Genomic DNA, 19,851 nt, shown 5'->3' with positions numbered 1-19,851 from the left:
AAGTCTAAGTTGAAAAAAATGACACATATTAGCCATAAGAACTAATACTCTTATGTAATAAAATACTATAGTGTTAAATGTAGAGGAAGAACACGTATGAGAAATAATTTATAATCTTCAAGGCACTACACAAACATGAGGTATTATCATATTGCACTTTTGTACTGAAGGTTACTAATACATAGGTTGTCATGAACCTGACAACCGGCATGTGTTCACGACTATACTTTGCTAAGGTATTTTAGGTAGTTGCCGAAAGAAGGAAATACTATCAACTTTGAAACAACTGGAAAATGGAGTCCTTTTTTAGATTAGGTGTTATGAAGCTAAGTTCATGAATTTTCTTCTTGAAATTTATGAAACTTTAGTGTAAATCCATTCACAATATATAGGAATAAATATAAATGAACACACACACATATGTGCAGGGCACAGCAAACTAGAGCCCATAGCCTATTTCTGTATGGCCCAGGAACTACAAGTTATTTTTATACCTTTATAAAGGGTTATTTTAAAAAAATAACAAGACATTCAACAGAAACCACATGTAGCATGCAAAGCCAAAAATATTTAATATCTAGTCCTTTAGAGAAAAAGTTTGCTGACCCCTTATATATAGCATTTCCTAGGCAGAAAGTCCATTAGCATTCATCAGATTCTCAAAAATAAAGGTCCCTTCCTCCTCACCCCCAAATGGTTAAGAATCACTGGAATGGAGAGGTCTTTTTCCATTTTTTATATTCTAATTAACGTATTCTCTACATTTTGCTGCAAGGTAACAAAGGAATCATAGAATCTAGAATAATATAACTTGAACTTACTTATTCAGATTTTGCCATTTAAAATGCCAAATTATCACACTGCAAAGTCAGTCTGAAATAACATGCAAATTATTTAGAATCAGCCTGTGAATTTTAAACCCATTAGTGTCTCCTTACCTGAAGTCCTTTTATAAAGTTTTGGATTGAGAAATCATGATACAAAAAGATGTTGGTCAGAACCTGCAACACTTTGTCACTTAGTTTAAACGGAAATTGAGTTGTAAGAAGTAGCTGAAAGAGAGAAAAGGGAGGCAGGACACAGTCCTGGTTAGTCTTCCCTCTTCATAAACATCAAGTATAAATAATGAGGCAACGAATGATACCAAAACACAGTACCTATGAAAGCTATACTAGTAGCTAGATTTTTTTAGGTCTGATATCAACCAAAATTTTAAATAAACTTATACAACAGTAATAATAATAAAAGAAGCTATTCATACTATATCTTCAGAATCATAGATATCCATCATCCTTCATTCAATTCCTAATTTTAAAAAATTCTATTAAAAAATATCATCTATACAAACTCTTCTCCCAACAGAAGTCACTGAAGAAGCTGTAAGCTTTGGCAATTCTTGTTATTAGATTTCTTTTTCATCCATATTGATGCACATTAATGAAGACTAACAACACATTATGTACTGTTGAATGAGAAACCCCCAATTAACAGGTATCTATTTAAAAAATATTAAATAGCTGAATTTGTATTATGCAGCTAATTTTCAATGGCCTACACTGAAGATTTTACATCTGAAAACAAAAAGTCATACTAGGCTTTTCAAACAGAAACAGAGTGATAGAAGGCCAACTGAATTTGGAAACAACCCAGCAACTTTAAGTACTGTAGCTGGAAAAAATTTCCCTGAAGTCAGTGGCTACCACCTTGAAGGGAAAAAAAATGCACAAGTGGTTACTAAATAAGTGGAAGGTGGTCGTTAGTTTACCTTACACAGCAGCACAAAGGACATCTTCAAGGAGATGAGTTTAGCAACAGTTCACAGAAGGTCAAAACTAAAGAACAGTATTTCCACTTAGGTAGAAACATAGAGGTAAGGTCTGGGAAGGCGTTGGTATTTACTTTTTGTCACGAGCAGTATGAAAGAGGAAAGAGTCCATGAAAAACTTCAAATCATTTAATATAAAATGTAAGGGTGAAAACATTTTTATTGTTACTAGGAAGTCATTAAATTCCGTAAAAATTTATTTTAAAAACCTGCAAGTTTCTATTGAGTAATGACTGGTTGATAGATAAATAGGTAGGTAGATATAGAAAGATATGATCATTCTTTTCATAAAGCTTATATTTTAAGTGAAGAGGCAATACTATACATGAGAAAATCATTAAATAAAAATAGTAAAATATGTGAAGGAATATATACAATATCATACTGAGAAATTTATCACTAACATTTATATTTATAAACTGTCCATGGCAGTTTTCTTTTCATCCTATTTCACTGGTAAATTTTTTTCTTTTTACCTTATCAAGTACTGTAGTCAGGTGCTCCTTGCAAGACAAAGACTGGAATAGTTCTATACACAATAGAGATGATACTGCATGAGGAAGCAACCGATGGATGACGATAGGAGACGTGGCGATTCCAAAAATGAGTATTAGTGGAAATTCATGTAGATGTTGACTAGTTTTCAAAGGAAGATGCAAAAGTGGAATGTCTTTAGCAAATATATTTCAATACATCATAGTTTAAAATAAGACCACCTTTATTTTAAGGCCTACTTTATAAGACATTGCTAAGGAAGATCATTCTAAATAATAAAACTTTTTAGGTCATTTTCCTCTGTTACAGTAACACAGAAGTAGTTATTTCCCAGACATTCTAGCTCTGAAATCAACCTATTAATAGATCCTCTCATTTTAGCAATAAGAACATAGTGGTCCAGAAAGATCAAGTGCTTCCCTCTAAGGTTATACAAAATCAAGTGTTAGAAGAAACGTTAGATGCTATTCATCCTCTCGCCCGACGTTTGAGCCCTACCTACAGTCATCCTCACAGTTAGACATCTAGACTATGCTTTAAGAGTTCAGTAACATGAAGCTCACTAATTTTCAAGGTAACTTATTCTATTTATGGACATTTCTAACAGACACTATGTCACCCCACCATAACAGCTAAGCTTTAGAAAACTTTTCTTACAAATAGGTAAGATATTTTTAATGGACATCATTAAAAAAATATTACATTCTTTCCCCACAGTCTTAACTCAAACTTACTGAACATGATCTATTCTTAGCATTACCAATATGAACATAAATGAGTTCCACAGAGTAAAACATGAGTATCCCTGAGGGCTACTGTAGGTCAGAGCCCTCTGTATCATAGCTGATAATTTTGCTTGTTCCCTCCTATTAGCTATTGCTTTTCAGTATTCTAGCTGTATGCAGTTCTACTTTCATAGTACTGAAGTAGTTGAACTACCTTACTGTTTAAGTTCTTCTTTCTTTTTTTTACGGCGCACAGGCTCCGGACGCGCAGGCTCAGCGGCCATGGCTCATGGGCCCAGCTGCTCCGCGGCATGTGGGATCTTCCCAGACCGGGGCACGAACTCGTATCCCCTGCATTGGCAGGCGGACTCTCAACCACTGCGCCACCAGGGAAGCCCTAAGCTCTTCTTTCTTACTTTTGATGGTAAAAGTAGTCACAAGTCTGAGTTCCAAAAAAGCACAGCTTTTCTGTCACTATTCTGTATTGTGCATTTTTTCAGCATGTTAATCAGTTCAGTGTTAGCATTAAGAAAAGTCTTAGGATCTGGAAATCTTAGTTTCAAATGGGGAAAAAAAAGACAATGAAACTAGGAATTATTATTAGTAGATTATCACACAATACAGTTTTAGGCAAATGTAGCCGTTAACTATTAAGCAAGTTAACATACAGAGAAACCAAATTAATTTGTTGTAAAAAATGTACCATGGGAAAAGCATGTCACTGGGTTTTTTAATAGGGTTATTTAGGGCTTCCCTGGTGGCACACTGGTTGAGAATCTGCCTGCCAATGCAGGGGACACGGGTTTGACCCCTGGTCTGGGAAGATCCCACAAGCCGCAAAGCAACTAAGCCTGTGAGCCACAACTACTGAGCCTGTGCTCTAGAGCCCATGAGCCACAACTACCGAGCCCACGTGCTGCAACTACTGAAGCCTGTGCGCCTAGAGCCCGCGCTCCGCAACAAGAGAAGCCACTGCAATGAGAAGCCCGCGCACTGCAACGGAGACCCAACACAGCCAAAAATAAATAAAGAAATAAAATTTATAAAAAATAGGGTTATTTACTTCAATTCCAAATCTCACAGGATTACCTTGAAGATCCAATAAGATCATAAAAGTAGTTTCTCATTAGAAATACCATATAAAATACTGTTATTTTAAAAACATTCTTGCTCAGTAGAGCCATATGTAACTCAGAGCTTCTAAGGGTGGACAGGTATCAGAAAATAAGACATGACAAAAATATCTCAACCTGGAGTAGTTTATCCATCTAATGGTCAAGTAAGAAACAGAGAACTTTGGTGAGAGAAACTACACTCTATACTGCCTTATCATTCTAATTAAAAACTGGTTAACTTCTGATTCTCATTTTTGGATCAAAAAGCAAATGAAAATCGTATAGGAGGTGTTCAAACATTCAATTTTATAAGGAATTTGAAATCATCCTGGTTTCCATTAGTGTTAAAATGAAGGTTAAACTGCTACTCATTTTCTCTGCAAAAGGTTGCTTTTTGATTAAAGTTGTATGTTGTCTTAGTAAGAAGAATTTTGTGAAAAAAGCCAGAAGATATGCCATCTACCTGCTGATAATTATAAAGTCTTGGAGTACTTTTGTGGTGAAGCTTTCCATATCCTTTAAGATAAGCACAACAGGAGGAGACTGCCATTGGCTAGAAGGAGTCCTCTTTTTTCTTGGCATTTTTGGGTCAGTCTTCTTTTAAGCCATTGTGGAAAGAAGGAGTTAAAAGTAAACTTTACTACCCAAACAATGTTATAATGCCACAAGTTGATCTATCTTCCATCATATTTCACATTGTTTCTTTTATTTCTCCCACATAATAAAGAGAAATTCATTTCAACAGTTATTAGCAGAATCTTTCTGTGTCTGACATGGGAATAATAACCAAGAAGAAAAAAGTTCAGTAAAATCTATAACTCTTATGAAATATTTATATTTTCTGCTATCTGAGAAAATGACAGGAAAAGCATGGGGAGAAGAGAGTATTTTCTATAAAATTGATTTTCTGTTAGTACAATGTTATATTTTGCTTTGCTTTAGAGTGAGAACCAGGATTTTTAATTAAAAACTGTAATGAATAACACTACATGCTGCTCTACTATTATGAAATTTCAAGTTGAAAAGCATCTTAAATGTCATCTGGTCCAATCCCAATCTTTTAAATATTTCTGACCTAAATTGCACGCAGTATTTGATTTCTAGAAAAATCTAAAACTGTGGATCAAATTAAGATATTATGGTAAGCATTAGACCCAGTTTAATCCTTATATAAAGCAAAATAAACTTCACTTATGATGACTTCAGCAAATACGTTCTGCAGAAAATGTCACCACAGTAACTTTTCCCATACTATCTGGCTACACAGCATCATAAACTAAGGCTGTGGTTTCATGGTGCAGTTATCCATGAATCATCTAGGTTATTTAGTTTCACCAGAGACTGTCATGGTAGAATGAGACTTCTATTTATATATCTGCTTGTTAAACATACTTTACTTACAGAGCATTTATTCCTCAAGAATTCTAAACATGGAACAAAGGAGATTTACATATATATTATATATGTGCGTGTGCGTGTGTATGACCATTCCTCATCAAACTAAGTCAACAGTGGGTACTGAAAGCATGGTTCGAGATAATATATTAGAGATAAAGACACTGTCACAGAGATAGAATCTGCAGCAGAACAAATTCCTGATGCTGTTTTGTCATTAGATGACATTCTCCCACAAATAAAATGGCCTTGTAAGAACCTAAACACCTCCCAGGAATTAGGCTACGTACTGATAAAAGAAAATTTCTAAATTCCAATAGCCTTAGGAAAAATAAGTAGCTTCTATTAAATTAATAGCTAGTGCTGCATAAAAGTATCCTTACTAGAACAAAACAGTACTATGCTTACTATAATTCCAGACCTCTTCAATCATATGCCAATTTCCTGGCAAAAAACTGTAAGCTTACATTTACCTGTGTGACATTCATATACCAAGTGGAAAGAGAATCCATTGAATAATGTATCCTTTTCTGGGTGACCTGAACACTTTCTTTCTCTTTGGATTGCATGCCTACGTTGCAGTCCATCAACTGTGAGGCCAGCTTTTGCAAAAAATGTTTCATATCTGCAGAACATAAAACATAAGAAAGCATATCCCCTTAAAACACATCTAGGGCTTCCCTGGTGGCGCAGCAGTTGAGAGTCCGCCTGCTGATGCAGGGGACGCAGGTTTGTGCCCCAGTCCAGGAGGATCTCATGTGCTGCGCAGCGGCTGGGCTCATGAGCCATGGCCGCTGAGCCTGCGCGTCCGGAGCCTGTGCTCCGCAACGGGAGAGGCCACAACAGTGAGAGGCACGCGTACCGCAAAAAAAAAAAAAAAAAAAAAAAAAACCCACATCTAAAACACCTGGAACTTCTTGATCAGTATATGACACTATTTGGGTAGAATGTGTTTTTCTACACTTAACCTAATGTAACATTTAACATATTAACTATTGAGGTTCATTAGTATCCTCTCCCTAATATTTTAATTTCATTCATTCAGACTAACACTAGGCCAAAGTTTATGTTTATTGTCTGTAATAAAAGTGTTACCTAAGCAAATGTGCAAACATGAAAACTATATAAATTATATTAGGAAAAATATGTATTTAAATTACACTGGACAGCAAAAGGTTTTTAAGACCCCTAAGAAGAGATCAACAGTGTTATTTACATAAGTTATTTTACTGATTACAACTCTTCCTTATAGTCATTTTTAAAGATGCCCTAAAGGCTTTTACTTAATTCCAAACAATTTATGAATATGAACATAAATATAAGCACTTAAAGCCCTTGTATCAGCCCAAAGCTAAGCACATTTTACTCTATTAGCGTCCACATCCTTTATGATTTAATGGCTCCAGATACCCAAGATCAGCGCTGGCAATGGACTGTTTTTTACCATGGTGGCCTTTCAAAGTGGGATAATAAGATGATTTGAGGCTGTATGTATGAGCCTATGTATGTAGTCTCTTCTCTGTTGGGCTAAATAAGGGCTCCTCAGTCCTCAATTCTCAACTCCCTGTCCCAAACTTTCCAACTTATTAAAATTTTACTGGGTTCAGGAGCACATCTTGTGAGTGCCTGGACTATTACTGGAGGTGAAGCTGATTGGTAGGGGTGGGGCCAGAATAAATGAAAGCGGCAGAGTGTCCTACAATAGTCACGATTATGCTGGAGGCACTAAACCTCATCCTGCCAAAAATGTAGTGCCATGCTCCTCTCGCAAATAAAAAGGATACAGAAAGCTAGAGAGACGGACGGACGGAAGAGATATGTAACATCTCATCAAGGTTGTTATAGCATTTATACTTCACCTGGACAATCTTTAGCTTGCAATGAAACTACATATGGAGTAACATTATTCTGAAGGACTTCTGTTAGACTTCTGAATGTTAAATCATGATCTGTTACATTCACACCTATGGGATAATAAATCAATATTACACCATCATTTTTATCATTAATAATTTAACAAGAAAAGCCATTTAACATGTCAAGTGAATTCATAAGTTAAAATATTTTAAAAAATGATTAATAATAGAAACTAAGAAAACATACTGCATAAATGAAGAGCTCTCCATTAAAAAGATACATATAGAGGCACACACTATACTTATCAAGAAAGGTATTTAGCACGACTTTTCGTTAAAAAAAAAACTACTGGGGATGTGTAGTTGACCCTTGAAAACATTTTAAAAGCAATTTCAAATTCATAAAGAGCTCTTTAAAATAATCATTCAAAAACAAGGGCCTTACTGTGACCCTGACTTAATAACTGAGAAGAATCCAATCATTAATATCAATTCTATTAATGATCTTAGTAGTAAATACAAAAGGTAAGTGTATACTAAGGGAAGAGTCTAAAAACAAATTAAAACTTTAAGTCCTTTAAGTATTTACTGAATCCCTGGTTCTCATTTCCACAAATCAGTTTTAGTGCTCTGCATGCAGGTATCAGAGTTCAGCGGAAACTTCCCCACTACTTTGGAAAATATTCTATTCACTGATACCTTCCCTAATGTCACAATCTGTGACTTCTAGAAAGTGCTTTGGTGCTTAGAAAGTGCTTTGGTGCCAGCAGCAGACATCCTGAAACTGCATGAGACTTGCTACTATAAAACTTCAACTGCTTGGAATATCATATTTTAACGCATATATGTGGAACCTAGAAAAATGGTACAGATGAACTGGTTTGCAGGGCAGAAATAAGAGACAAAGATGTAGAGAACAAACGTTATGGACAACAAGGGGAGAAAGTGGCGGGGAGGGGGTGGTGGTGAGATGAATTGGGAGATTGGGATTGACACATATACACTAATATGTATAAAATGGATAACTAATAAGAACCTGCTATATAAAAAAATAAAATAAAATTCAAAAATTCAACAACAAAAAAAACCTTCAAGTGCTTGGAAGGAAAAGAAAAGGTTCAGAATCATCCAGACCACTCGTAAGCAAATTTTTTTTCTAGGAAACAAATAAAAATGTAGGCCGGCTATTTTAAAATGGACATATATACCTTTTTGAAAACAGAAAATGTATAACTGGGTAACTGTATAAGTATTCTTTGGGTATAGATATCAAAATATTTAGCATGCATTATGGTCTAGGAATGTGATACTGCATCACTGAACAAATTTGGGAGTTTAATAAAACATTGGCTTCTCTTGTCTTTCACCGACAGACTTCATTAACTATTTAACACTATGTTCCTTAAAACAATGGATTTGCCTACTGAAAACAAGATAATCAACAATGTCTTCAACTGGAAAAACGGTCTCCTCGGACCACTGACTTTGAAACTTATGACTTCCATTAGCTTCTTTTCTCCTATGACGGCAGGCAGAGAAGGGATTTCAACAGTTCTCTCACAACAATCTATCAGGCCCTCCCTCTTGACTGTGTTTCCCCCACTCTACTTCCAATTGCTATAACCTGGCGGGAGAGAAACAAAGCACCCAACAATACAAGCCAGCCATCACTGGGCCTCAGTTTCTCATCCATAAATGGAAGGGGTTTAAAATTAAGTGGCAGGCTGCACAGAAAAGCTGGTCCACAGCATTATAAAAATCATTCTCTGGAGTCTTGTTACTCAGAGAGATCCTGGAATTGGCAATATGGGCATTACCCAGAAGCCTGTTAGAAATGCAGTTTCCAGCCCCACCCTAGACCTATTAATGAAAATCTGTTTACTAAGATCCTCTGGAGGTTATCTGTAGGTATCATTAAGGTTTGAGAAGTATTGCCCTGAATATCAGGAATAAGATTTAAACAGTATTAGGGGCAGTATTAAACAACAGAATTAATTTCTTATATCAGAGCTCACTAGTATAAAAACCTTGAATAAACAACAAATTGGAAATACAATGAAGAGCATGTTTGGAATCCAAATAAATCCAACTTTCCTTTCAGAAGGAATGAAGAAAATTCACTAATATTCCAAAGAAATTTTTTCCATTATCGTGCAATCCAGATGTTTGGTTAAAATGGGATATTAACGACGGATACTTAAGTACCTAAAAGTTTACAATCTGCAATCTGAAAGCAACTTACATATAGTTCATCCAAACCCCCTTTACACCATTAATATTAATACATTACAAAACAATACAAGATTGAAAAAATAAGCACAGGGAAATAAAATTAAGGTCATAGAGTAATTTCATTGAAGATATGATAAAGTATAAAAATCGTATCTATCAACATACTGGTAGTTTCTTTATTGCTGAATTCAAATATCAGATTCAAATAACTAAGGAAGAAAGAGTAACACAAATATATTTCCCCTTCATTTTTCTGACAAAAAGTTGAGGAGGGTACTAACTAACCCTAGATCAATTTCTTTTAATTTACAGATGTATGGTCAGTATAAGGAACTTTTATTGGTTTTGGAAGTATGCAAACTTTAATTGGATAATTCTGTAAATGAAAAAGACAAAACAAGTTTATCACAACAGGTGGTTCCCACTATTCTCGACAACAAAACCAGTATTACAAAAAACAAACACACACATATGTACCTAGAACAAGAGCAGCAGTTGGAATTTCTCTGAGTTTTATTTGACAGCCCCAGTCTCTTGAATTCTTCTGGAACCCAGAATGAGACTTCTGCAGAAATTCAATTAGACTGTCAAACAGGTTTTTATTTAATTCCTCTTGTAGTCGCTACAAAAAAACCACAAAACTTTATGAATTATTTTTAGCAGTAATCTGATACATCTTTCCAAGTGTGGGAAAGAAAACTGTCATGATTTCAATTCCAAAGATCACATGTAAAATAATTATAAGATAGATGAAATTTAAAATTGTTTTTCCTTAAATCTCCAGTGAACAGTGCTCTGAATTCCCTCCTCAAAGAATCTCATTTATTCATTCAACAAACATTTACTAACCACCTTACAAATGAAAGAGTCTCTTCCCTAAAAAAAGTGAAAACATTGAGCTAGAACACTTACAATTAAATTGAAATACACTGCACAGAGTGCTATGATAATATAGGAACAAAGAGTAGGATCATCCACCTTAAGCTGAGCAGGTGATATATTTGAGCCAAAGAATTAGAGCAAGTGATGCAGGAGGTGATGGTGGACGAAAGAAAGTTAAGAAGGAATGGGGAGTGGAAGAGGCAATCAGGGAAGAAAGCACAAAACATCTGGGGAACCACAGATATAGCTAAGAATAAGAACATGAGAAGTGGCCAGGAATGAGGCTGGACAAATACTCAAGGGATTATACCAAGGAAATATATATTTGATGTTCGAGGGTTTAGATTTTGTACTGTGGGGAGAACCATTAAAGGGATTTGGAGCAGAGGCATGATTAAATCAAGGTTAAGAAGGGTTCATCTGGCAGTACTGTGAAGGCCAGATTAGAGCGGACTGGAGGGGCTGTACTGGTAGTGGGGCTGGAAAACCCCTGTAGCCTGGATCTGCCTGACGGGATTTGGCCAATAGTGGCATAGGCACTAATGACAGACCAGAAGGGTGTGACATCAGAGGCAGGGACATCAGTTAAGAGGAGACTATGACAATCTATTATGACCATTTAGGTTTCCTAAACTAGAAATCACAAACCCAAATTGCTTCAAGGGTTCCAAGGAATACATGAAGGACCAAAGCCACCAGGTGTAAAGCAGTAGAGAGTGGTGGGAAGCAGTAACAAACTGGAAAGTGCGTAACCCTCCAAAGGCATTAAAAAACAGGAAACACAATCCTGTGTTGGCTGAACAAAATAAGTTCCCTCAAAATATTGGCCCTACATCTACAAATCTGCTACAGTGGAGAAACTTTTCAGGGCTGAAATATAAAGAACATGGTAACTGAATACGAGGACAAGGGAATGAAGTGGTTTACAAATAGCTTGATTTCTTACTTGTGTAACTGAATGGACAATAAAAGGAGTGCCACAATTTGAAAGCTGTGAGGATATGTAAAGGGCCTGTGCATTAGCAGCGATAATTATAAACATATGTTCCAAAACCTGAAGCTACGCTTAATACCTGAAAGATAAGGGTTTGTTTTTTTTTTTTAGGACATACAGATTACACTTAACCAAGATTACATGTATTTCATCAACACTATTATAAATTGGTAGAAAGGAAAACGGGAAGGAACAAATATGAGATTTATGATATTACAGAAATGTTAAGCTATTAAAAAAAAAAGTATTCACCTCAGTTTCAGATTTCATCTGCTGCCATATCAACTGGTAAGTTTCAAAGCGAAGCTTACTGTCCTCAGACTCATTTTTCCCTTTATTAAAATAGTCCTCTAAAAACACAGAAGGAAATAAGTCAGTTTCTTTTTTACATAATAGTCAGAAAATCTCTGTGCAAAGTAAGTGATGGGGTTGAATTTTTTTTACAAGTATCAAAAATATATATATTTGGGGATAGGTAACATTCAATATCCTTTATATTTAATTTATTTATATATCTTATATTTTTACTATATTAATGGTATTTGTAAGTTTAAAAATCTTTTTAATTTTTCAATTGTATTTCTATCATTTACTTTTGAACTTCTAACAGTTTTTATTTAATGGTTTTGGTTTGAGGTATATACATTTAATATTAACATATTTTCATTATCTGCTCTTATGCTAAGGCTCTGTATACTTTGCTTCACATATTTGCTTTGAACTCTTCTTTATTAAATGATTCTTATTACTACTATTCTTATTCTTTGCTTAGCTGAAATAGTTTAGTGCAGACTTTTATTTAGTCTGTATTTTATATCCTTCTTGAATGGCTTCCTCTAAATGATTAGCCATTTATCAACATACTATTTATTGCAATGGTTTCCAAACTTTTTAAACCATGATCCATATTAAGGAACACATTTTATATCATAATCCAATACACATGAATCTAAGAAAAACAAAAGTCCCATAAAACAATACTTCTCATTATCATGTGACAGCAAATGTTTTCTCTTCTGTTTTTTAAAACTATCAAGATCCACTAAACTGATTTCATGACTCACACTTTGGTTATAACTTTCAGTTTGAAAGAGATGCACTTATTGGATAATCCATCCTTTCTCCCACCCATGTCAGATGCCCTTATTGTCTGAATACTTACATATGCACTTGAAACTGTTTTTGAACTTCTTTTGTTCTACTGAATCCAGTTCTACTCCCATGGCAGTCCTGAACTCCTGTAACTGTTAGCTTTGTAGTGCATTCTAACATCAAACAGATCCTGAGCTTCCTCCCAGCACCACCAAACATTATTCTCTTTCAAAAAAAATTAAGGGCTTCCCTGATGGCCCAGTCATTAAGAATCTGCCTGTCAATGCAGGGGACACAGGTTCAAGCCCTGGTCCGGAAAGATCCCACATGCCGTGGAGCAACTAAGCCCGTGCTCCACAGCTGAGCCTACATGCCACAACTGCTGAGCCCACACGCCACAACTGCTGAGCCCACACGCCACAACTGCTGAAGCCTGTGCACCTAATGCCCATGCTCTGCAACAAGAGAAGCCATCACAATGAGAAGACCGCGCACCACAACAAAGAGTAACCCCTGCTTGCTGCAACTAGAGAAAGCCCGTGCGCAACAGCAAAGACCCAACACAGCCCTAAATAAATAAATTAATTAATTAATTAATTAATTTTAAAAAATTTAAGACATTCTCCCAAATTAATTTTGTCATTTCTCAAAATTAATTACCCTGGTGTTTGACTGGATAAAACAAAATCTGTAGATTGATTTCGGGAGAAATGACATTTTTAAATACGTTTCAAAAAATTCACATGCCAAAACACTACAAGTCTCTTTTTTTACTCAAATAGTTTACATGACTTATAGTTTTCCACTCTCCTTCATATTTCTTGTTGTTTACTGCTAGGTATTTTATTGCAACAGCTAGAACTTTCATGGGATTAAATAATTATTGTGAAAGTACACATTTTTTCCTGATTTCACTGAGATGCTGCTAGTATCCTTCCAACAAGTTTTAATGTTAACTGATAGTTTGGAACAGAAATTCTCTTCCATGTTAAGGAACTTTCCTTCTAATTGTCATTGACTCACAAATCTTAATAAATTACAGCTGAAATTCAATACAAAAAGTTCTAAGCAAAAACTTGCCTTGTATTATGAGAAACAGTACTAGGTAGTGGTTAGTTAGACCTTAGGCTCTGGGATCAGACAGCTTGGTTTCAAATCCCAGCTCTCCACTTGCTAGCACTATCACTGAGAAAGTTCCTTCCACTTCTAAATATCCTGATATACATTAATGGAGATAATAATAATACTTTCTTCATAGTTTAACACATATAAAGTGCTTAAAATAGTCTGGCACATAAAAAACACTCAATAAATGTTAGTGCTTTTATTAGTTATAATGACATTGCTCATGATATCAGATGTCATTTCATGCTATGTATCCTTCAAGGATAACAGCGAAACAAGTCTTGAATTTTTCTCTGAAAATGCACTATTTCTAGTTCAGTTTAGCAATCTCCAACATTAAAGAAATATGTTGATAAGTCAATCACTTAAAAACAAAATAATTTATAATGTAGCTCTTCTTCGTTCACTGTTTCCAAGTCCATCACTGTCACTTTTTATTTGGGGAGGTGAGGAGGGCAAGGAATATAGAAAGCTTCAGGTTTTTTTGAGACTAAATCTATCAGTGTAAAGTTCAACACCACTGTTTATTCTCCTGTTAATGAGAAACTGCATTCTTATTTTAAGTCATACTTTCTACTTTCTACCCTCTATTGCCCTCAATATGGACCATTATTTTATTATTTGCTCCCTGAGCACAGGTACTTTACCTAGCTGGTCTCAAACTGAAAGATTAACACCTTAAAGGTCTACATCATGAGATGATTTAGAAAAATCCAATTCTGTATATTGGAGCTGTTTATCTCCTTAGTCAAACAATAGCATAGTCCAGTTTTTCTTCTTTAATTCAAAATTTAAAAATGAGTGTGAATGAATATGCTTAATTGCACATCATAATTTTTCCATCCAAATTAATCTTCACAGTGCTGAATAGTGAGTGTAAATACTCAACATGCCTGAGAGGAGCTTTTAAAAAATACCAACACCTGGGTCCCATTCCCAAAGATACTGATTCAGTTGGTTGGGCTGCGATTTGGGCATTGGTGTTTTTAAGAAACTTTCCAAGTTGAAATCGGAATAAGGTCTACGGATTTTCCCACTGTCAGTTTGCTGGTTGTGATACTGTACTATAGTCATGCAGTACATTACCACTGGGGATAACTGCGTGAGGGTTCAAGGGAACTCTCTGCACTCTTTCTTACAACTGCATGTGAATCTACAATTATACCAAAAAAAAAAAAAAAAAAATCAGTTTGTTTAAAAAGTTCCCCAAGTGATTCTAATCTGCAGGCCCCATTGTGAACCAGTGCAATAAACATTTTCTGACTGATAATAACATCTTGATTTGTTTGAACTAGTCAAGTCTTCTTAACTTGATCACTAAACAGATATGTGGAGATAAGTAAAGAATGTAAAGATGATATTTTTTTAAATAACTTAATTTTATTGCAGTATAACTTACAAATAATAAAATATGCCCATTTTAACAGTTTGATATGTCCTAACAAAGGTATACACCACACAACCATCCTCTGTCTAGAGAACATTCCCATCACTCCAAAAGTCCCTCTTGGGACTTCCCTGGTGGTCCAGTGGTAAAGAATCTGCCTTCCAATGCAGGGGACACGGGTTCAATCCCTGGTCGGGGAACTAAGATTCTCACATGCCACGGAGCAACTAAGCCTGCCCGCCACAACTACTGAGCCTGCATGCCTCAATGAGAGAGCCCGCGTGCCACAGACTACAGAGCCCACGCACTCTGGAGCCCACGTGCCACAACTAGAGAGAGAAAACCCACACGCCACAACTAGAGAGAGAAAACCCGCACGCCACAACTAGAGAGAAGTCCGTGTGCCACAACGAAGATCTCGCACCACAACAAAAGATCCCGCATGCTCAACGCAGCCAAAAAAACAAAAGGTACCCCTGCCCTTCTGCAGTCAATACTCCCTACCTCATCCCAAGAAATCACTGAGATTTTAAAGACAAATCTCTTTTAAAGAATGGTGACATACCCTTTGAAAGAAATTATGCATTGCCTTTTGATGGCACATTTGGATTCCCTTTTAGATTAGAGCCCTGGGGAGTGCCCCTTATCGCTTTGTCCTATGCCTTGGAACATAACTGCTATATCAACTTGGTAAGTAAAGCAAGCTTAGACAGGAGAATTACTAATTCAATAAGAGTTAGGTTAGTTCAAGACTTGGGGGAGGAAAACTAACAAATCTGATATTAAGACATCTTACCTATTGGCACAGAGATCTTTCTCTTCTTGAAGTCTGGCTTAAACACAAAGCAACCCTATAAAAAAGAAAGAGAGGAAAAAAAGCATCAAGTCAAGCAGCCAAGAAGCAGACAAATCAGAATTAACCTAGTATTTTATGGATAAGCAGATTTTGTTCTTTTTAAGGCGTTTCTTTGAAGTGCTAAGAAATCATCTTTCTTCAATCTGAATTACAGAAGGAAAATTCTTAAACAAGGGGACTAACCACTTCTTTCTCCTTCCCATGGGAAGCTCATCTTTGATTTTGCTCTTTGGGACCTAATCTAAGAGACAGACAAAGAAAATAAAAGCTGATGAAATTTAAACCCAGAAAGGCTGTATTTTTATAAAACCTAGTAAAGAAAGAACATTGGTACTATACATTAAATGAAAATCAAGATGATTAAAAATACTGACGCCCTCTCATCTCAAAAGAAGTATTTATTATTAAATTAAATTGCAAGTATCTAGAACCTTGACAGGACACAGACAGTTTGGGCTATTGATTCACCTTACATACCTTTCATCATCAGATAAATCCTTATTCATTTGTCCATTAAAGTTCAACTCAAACTCACCTGCTTTGGGAAACCTTCTCCAATTCTCTAGTCAGAATTATTCTTTCCCCTAATATCTCACAGTACTTGAATATCTTCATTTCGCTTTGTTTTAAGTCACTCTTACTATGTATGATAGTTATTTATGGAGCTGTCTCCCCAAGTAGTTTATATATAGATATAGATATTTTATCATCTTTTTTGTGTGTGTGTGGCACATGTGGGATCTTAGTTGCCTGACCAGGGATGGAACCCGTGCCCCCTGCAGTGGAAGTGTGGAGTCTTAACCACTGGACCACCAGGGAAGTCCCTCCCCAAGTAGCTTGTGAGCACCTTCAGAGTACAGGCTGCATTTAATTCATAATTGTCTCCCCAATGTTTAGGATAGTGTTAACACATACATTAGGCAATCAGTATACATAATGGACCAATACTTGCCAAATAATTTTTCTGGTAATTTCCTAGCTACATTTAGTCTCATGTTATTATCTGGCTAGTGATACACAGGCCGTAAGCTGCTGGTCCCCCATTTGTTCTACCAATTCTAAAGCCGTACATCATGGGCAGCTTCTTAGATTCCCATTTCTATGGACAATGAAAGAATGAAAGAAATATAGCTAGAAAAAGTCATCTCAGGATAGACCTAAAGACTGCTGTACAAATATAAACTGGCCATTCGGATTACAGGGTCCAAAATAATACTTACGTTCTTATATCTGCAACTAACAGAACTATTTAAAACACACAAATTTTTTTAGAAAAATCATTTGGTGCCATGACAAGCTTGTCATTCCCTCCTTTCTACAGCCACCTGTAATTCAGGAGCAGGAAAAGGAGCTATGAAGGAGTGAGACATGAAGAGTGCTGGGAATGGATCCCGATGTAGGGCAGCAGGAGTAGTATCATTATCCACTTTTCACAACTGATCAAGTCATGGTGTTGGAGATGGAAGAAATGATGAGGAGAACCAAGAGCCAAAAGATATGACAAGGAAAATTTAGACAGGGGGAAAAAAAAGGAAGCTGACACTTCCATGAACCAATGAAATAATCCTTAAAGATTCTTATTTAGGTAAGGTCTCCTTCATCATCATCTCAATACAAGCATTTCTCTTGTCATAAACGTTTTCCTGAAAAAAAACAAAACCAAAGAAACAAACCTCTCACAATTCTGCAAGATACACAAAAATAAAAAAGGCTTATGCAACAAAAAGGACTAGGGGACAGACCACTGAAAACCTATGGAACTTTATAACCAGGACAAAACAAAAACAGTACCATCCCTCATAAAAAATACTAGCAGTTAAGCTCTTCTGGCATTTGCACCTAACAGTCGGTCAGTCTTCATTACGCTTGTGAACATATATATATGTATAACTGATTCACTTTGTTGTAAAGCAGAAACTAACACACCATTGTAAAGCAATACTCCAATAAAGATGTTAAAAAAAATCCTATGGCTCGTAGTTCCTCCTGGATATGTAGTCTTGGAAGGCACTGAGTCTCATCATTTTATTTTAATGTAATTTTAATCAAAATTTAAAATTATATCCATGGTAGAGCCTTCTTCATTAATTTACTGTTTCAACATCGGGACAAATGCCTTTGCAACTTATCTGCATTCTCAGCTTTATCAGATAGCTTAACTTTCAGGGGCTTCCGGCCATACTCCTAATATTACTAAAGGTCTTACTTTACTTGGTCTGTAACAGCACTGTCGAATAGCATTTTCGGTAATGATGGAAATACCTGTTTATTTTGTTTACCACTTGTATCTCGGTACCTAACAGAGCCTTTGGCTCACAATAAATACACATGAGAAGGAAAAAGGAGGGGAGACTAGGACACATCCTCGGGGCATCCGACCTCCACAAACCAGAACTTAAAATTCCTCCGAGGCAGAAAGAACACTAGGGCAGATCGGCGTTTTCGCTCCCCAAGCAAAGCTGGCCTCCACTGGACGTGGAGCAAAGACGCCCCAGCTCGGCCCGCCATCCCCTCCCCTCGAGCCGGTACAACGAGGTCTACGTAACCTCCGCTTCATCCCTTCTTCACAAGGGAATGAGGCAGCTGTATTGTCCCAGTGGGTGCCCGCCCCCACATACCTTGGACACCGAAGAGGTGGCCATAGTCCACGCCACCTGCGAAATTCCAGACGCACCCGGGATTTCCCGCGCTCCCCCGCGGCAGCGGGGCAGAAGTTAGTGGTGGGCCACGCGGCTCCTTGATTGGCTGGCAGCACCTTCCGGGGCGGGCTTCCGGCGCGCGGAGGCGGGGCGTGCAGAGGAGGGCGGGGCGAAGCTCAACACCATCCCGCTGGGACCGGCTTCGTGGAGACAGACATGGCGTGCGGCTTCCGCAGGTCTATCGCCTGTCAGGTACGGGCCCGGAAACTGGCATAAAGAGGGCCCCCGCGCCCCGAATTCCGCTACGGGCCAGTCCCCAGTCATCGGGAGGGCGGGTTCCGCGGATACCCTGTTTTTGTTTCTGCTGCCTCCTTCCCCCTTTTTGGAGCTGCTTGAGCCGCCGAGGCAAACCCAGTCGAGAGTCGAGTTTGAGGCCCAGATCAGTTTCTCAGGGTGAAAAGTAAACCTTGAGAGGCGGCACATGTTGCTTCCCTCACGTCTTACCTCCTGACAGCTCAGTGTGCTTTACCTGGGTGGCAAGTCAGTGGGCCGTGATTAGACCCTTTAGAAATTAGTGCGCCATACGCTTAGTGAAGTTGATGATGGATCTTAATTGTCATTTGAAAGGATCTAGTTTAAAAACTGGTCATTTCTCTTCCAGTCATTTTCGCTGCCTGTCCTAGCATTGTTCTTGGTAACTCCAAAGATAACATGAGACCCTGTTTTTCTTGATTCTGAGGCATATTGTTACCGGAAAACTGGGTTTGCCTCTTGGTGAACATGGGGGCAAAAAACACAGCCAAACCAAATATCTGGAGAAGGAAGGATTTATTACTGCAGCAAGTAAGGAGAAGGGGAGGGGGACGGGCGAGGGGGGATATTTCCCGAAGCAGTATCTCCCCAGATGGCAAAATTGGGGAAGTTTTAAGCTCAAGGTATGTGCATATTCATGAAGGGGCTTGAGCAGAGGTGAATTCAATATAGAATTGGGGCAAAGGTTGAGAGTACAGGCTTTAGTAGAAGTCAGGGTCAGAAAAGATCAACATCTCATTCCTAGGTTCTGACCAGTCTGGGTTCTTAGCTAGTAGTTACCATCCTCCACCTGGGTTGGGGCCTTAGTTCCAGTAGAAAAACTCTAAGATGCAGTATATTATGTGTATCCCCTGAGGGGGAACTAGGATTCCGCTTTTTCGCTGCTCTGTTGTTTTACTGCTTTTCCTTTGTTTCTGTGTG

At 37.2% G+C, this 19,851-nt stretch overlaps 2 protein-coding genes across 10 annotated transcripts in view; one reads left to right on the top strand and one right to left on the bottom strand.

The window, feature by feature from the left end:
• ORC3 (origin recognition complex subunit 3) overlaps positions 1 to 18,714 on the bottom strand; it is a 61,405-nt gene extending 42,691 nt beyond the window's left edge. For 2 of the 6 annotated variants that reach the window (XM_067011445.1, XM_067011446.1), the window contains exons 1-9: positions 18,598 to 18,679; positions 15,920 to 15,974; positions 11,772 to 11,869; positions 10,121 to 10,265; positions 7,415 to 7,519; positions 6,029 to 6,180; positions 4,624 to 4,757; positions 2,302 to 2,461; positions 939 to 1,052 (exon numbers count right to left, since the gene is read on the bottom strand). In XM_067011445.1, coding sequence (XP_066867546.1) covers positions 939 to 1,052; positions 2,302 to 2,461; positions 4,624 to 4,757; positions 6,029 to 6,180; positions 7,415 to 7,519; positions 10,121 to 10,265; positions 11,772 to 11,869; positions 15,920 to 15,974; positions 18,598 to 18,621 — 987 coding nt within the window. In that variant the 5' untranslated portion in view covers positions 18,622 to 18,679. Of the gene's footprint in view, positions 1 to 938; positions 1,053 to 2,301; positions 2,462 to 4,623; positions 4,758 to 6,028; positions 6,181 to 7,414; positions 7,520 to 10,120; positions 10,266 to 11,771; positions 11,870 to 15,919; positions 15,975 to 18,597 lie in introns of all 6 variants that reach the window. The other 4 variants (XM_059083128.2, XM_067011444.1, XM_059083127.2 and 1 more) reach the window with 4 other exon arrangements.
• Positions 18,715 to 18,761: 47 nt separating this feature from the next.
• The window catches only part of RARS2 (arginyl-tRNA synthetase 2, mitochondrial), an 82,049-nt gene continuing 80,959 nt past the window's right edge, over positions 18,762 to 19,851 (top strand). The window contains exon 1 of one of the 4 annotated variants that reach the window (XM_059083132.2): positions 18,762 to 18,870. In XM_059083132.2, the coding sequence (XP_058939115.1) occupies positions 18,835 to 18,870 (36 nt within the window). In that variant the 5' untranslated portion in view covers positions 18,762 to 18,834. The remainder of the gene's footprint in view (positions 18,871 to 19,851) is intronic. The other 3 variants (XM_067011439.1, XM_067011440.1, XM_067011438.1) reach the window with 3 other exon arrangements.

This window comes from Kogia breviceps, chromosome 13 (genome assembly GCF_026419965.1).
Source record: "Kogia breviceps isolate mKogBre1 chromosome 13, mKogBre1 haplotype 1, whole genome shotgun sequence".
NCBI lineage: Eukaryota > Metazoa > Chordata > Mammalia > Artiodactyla > Physeteridae > Kogia > Kogia breviceps.
Note: the sequence above shows the minus strand (reverse complement) of the source record. Positions and strands in the feature narration are given on the sequence as shown.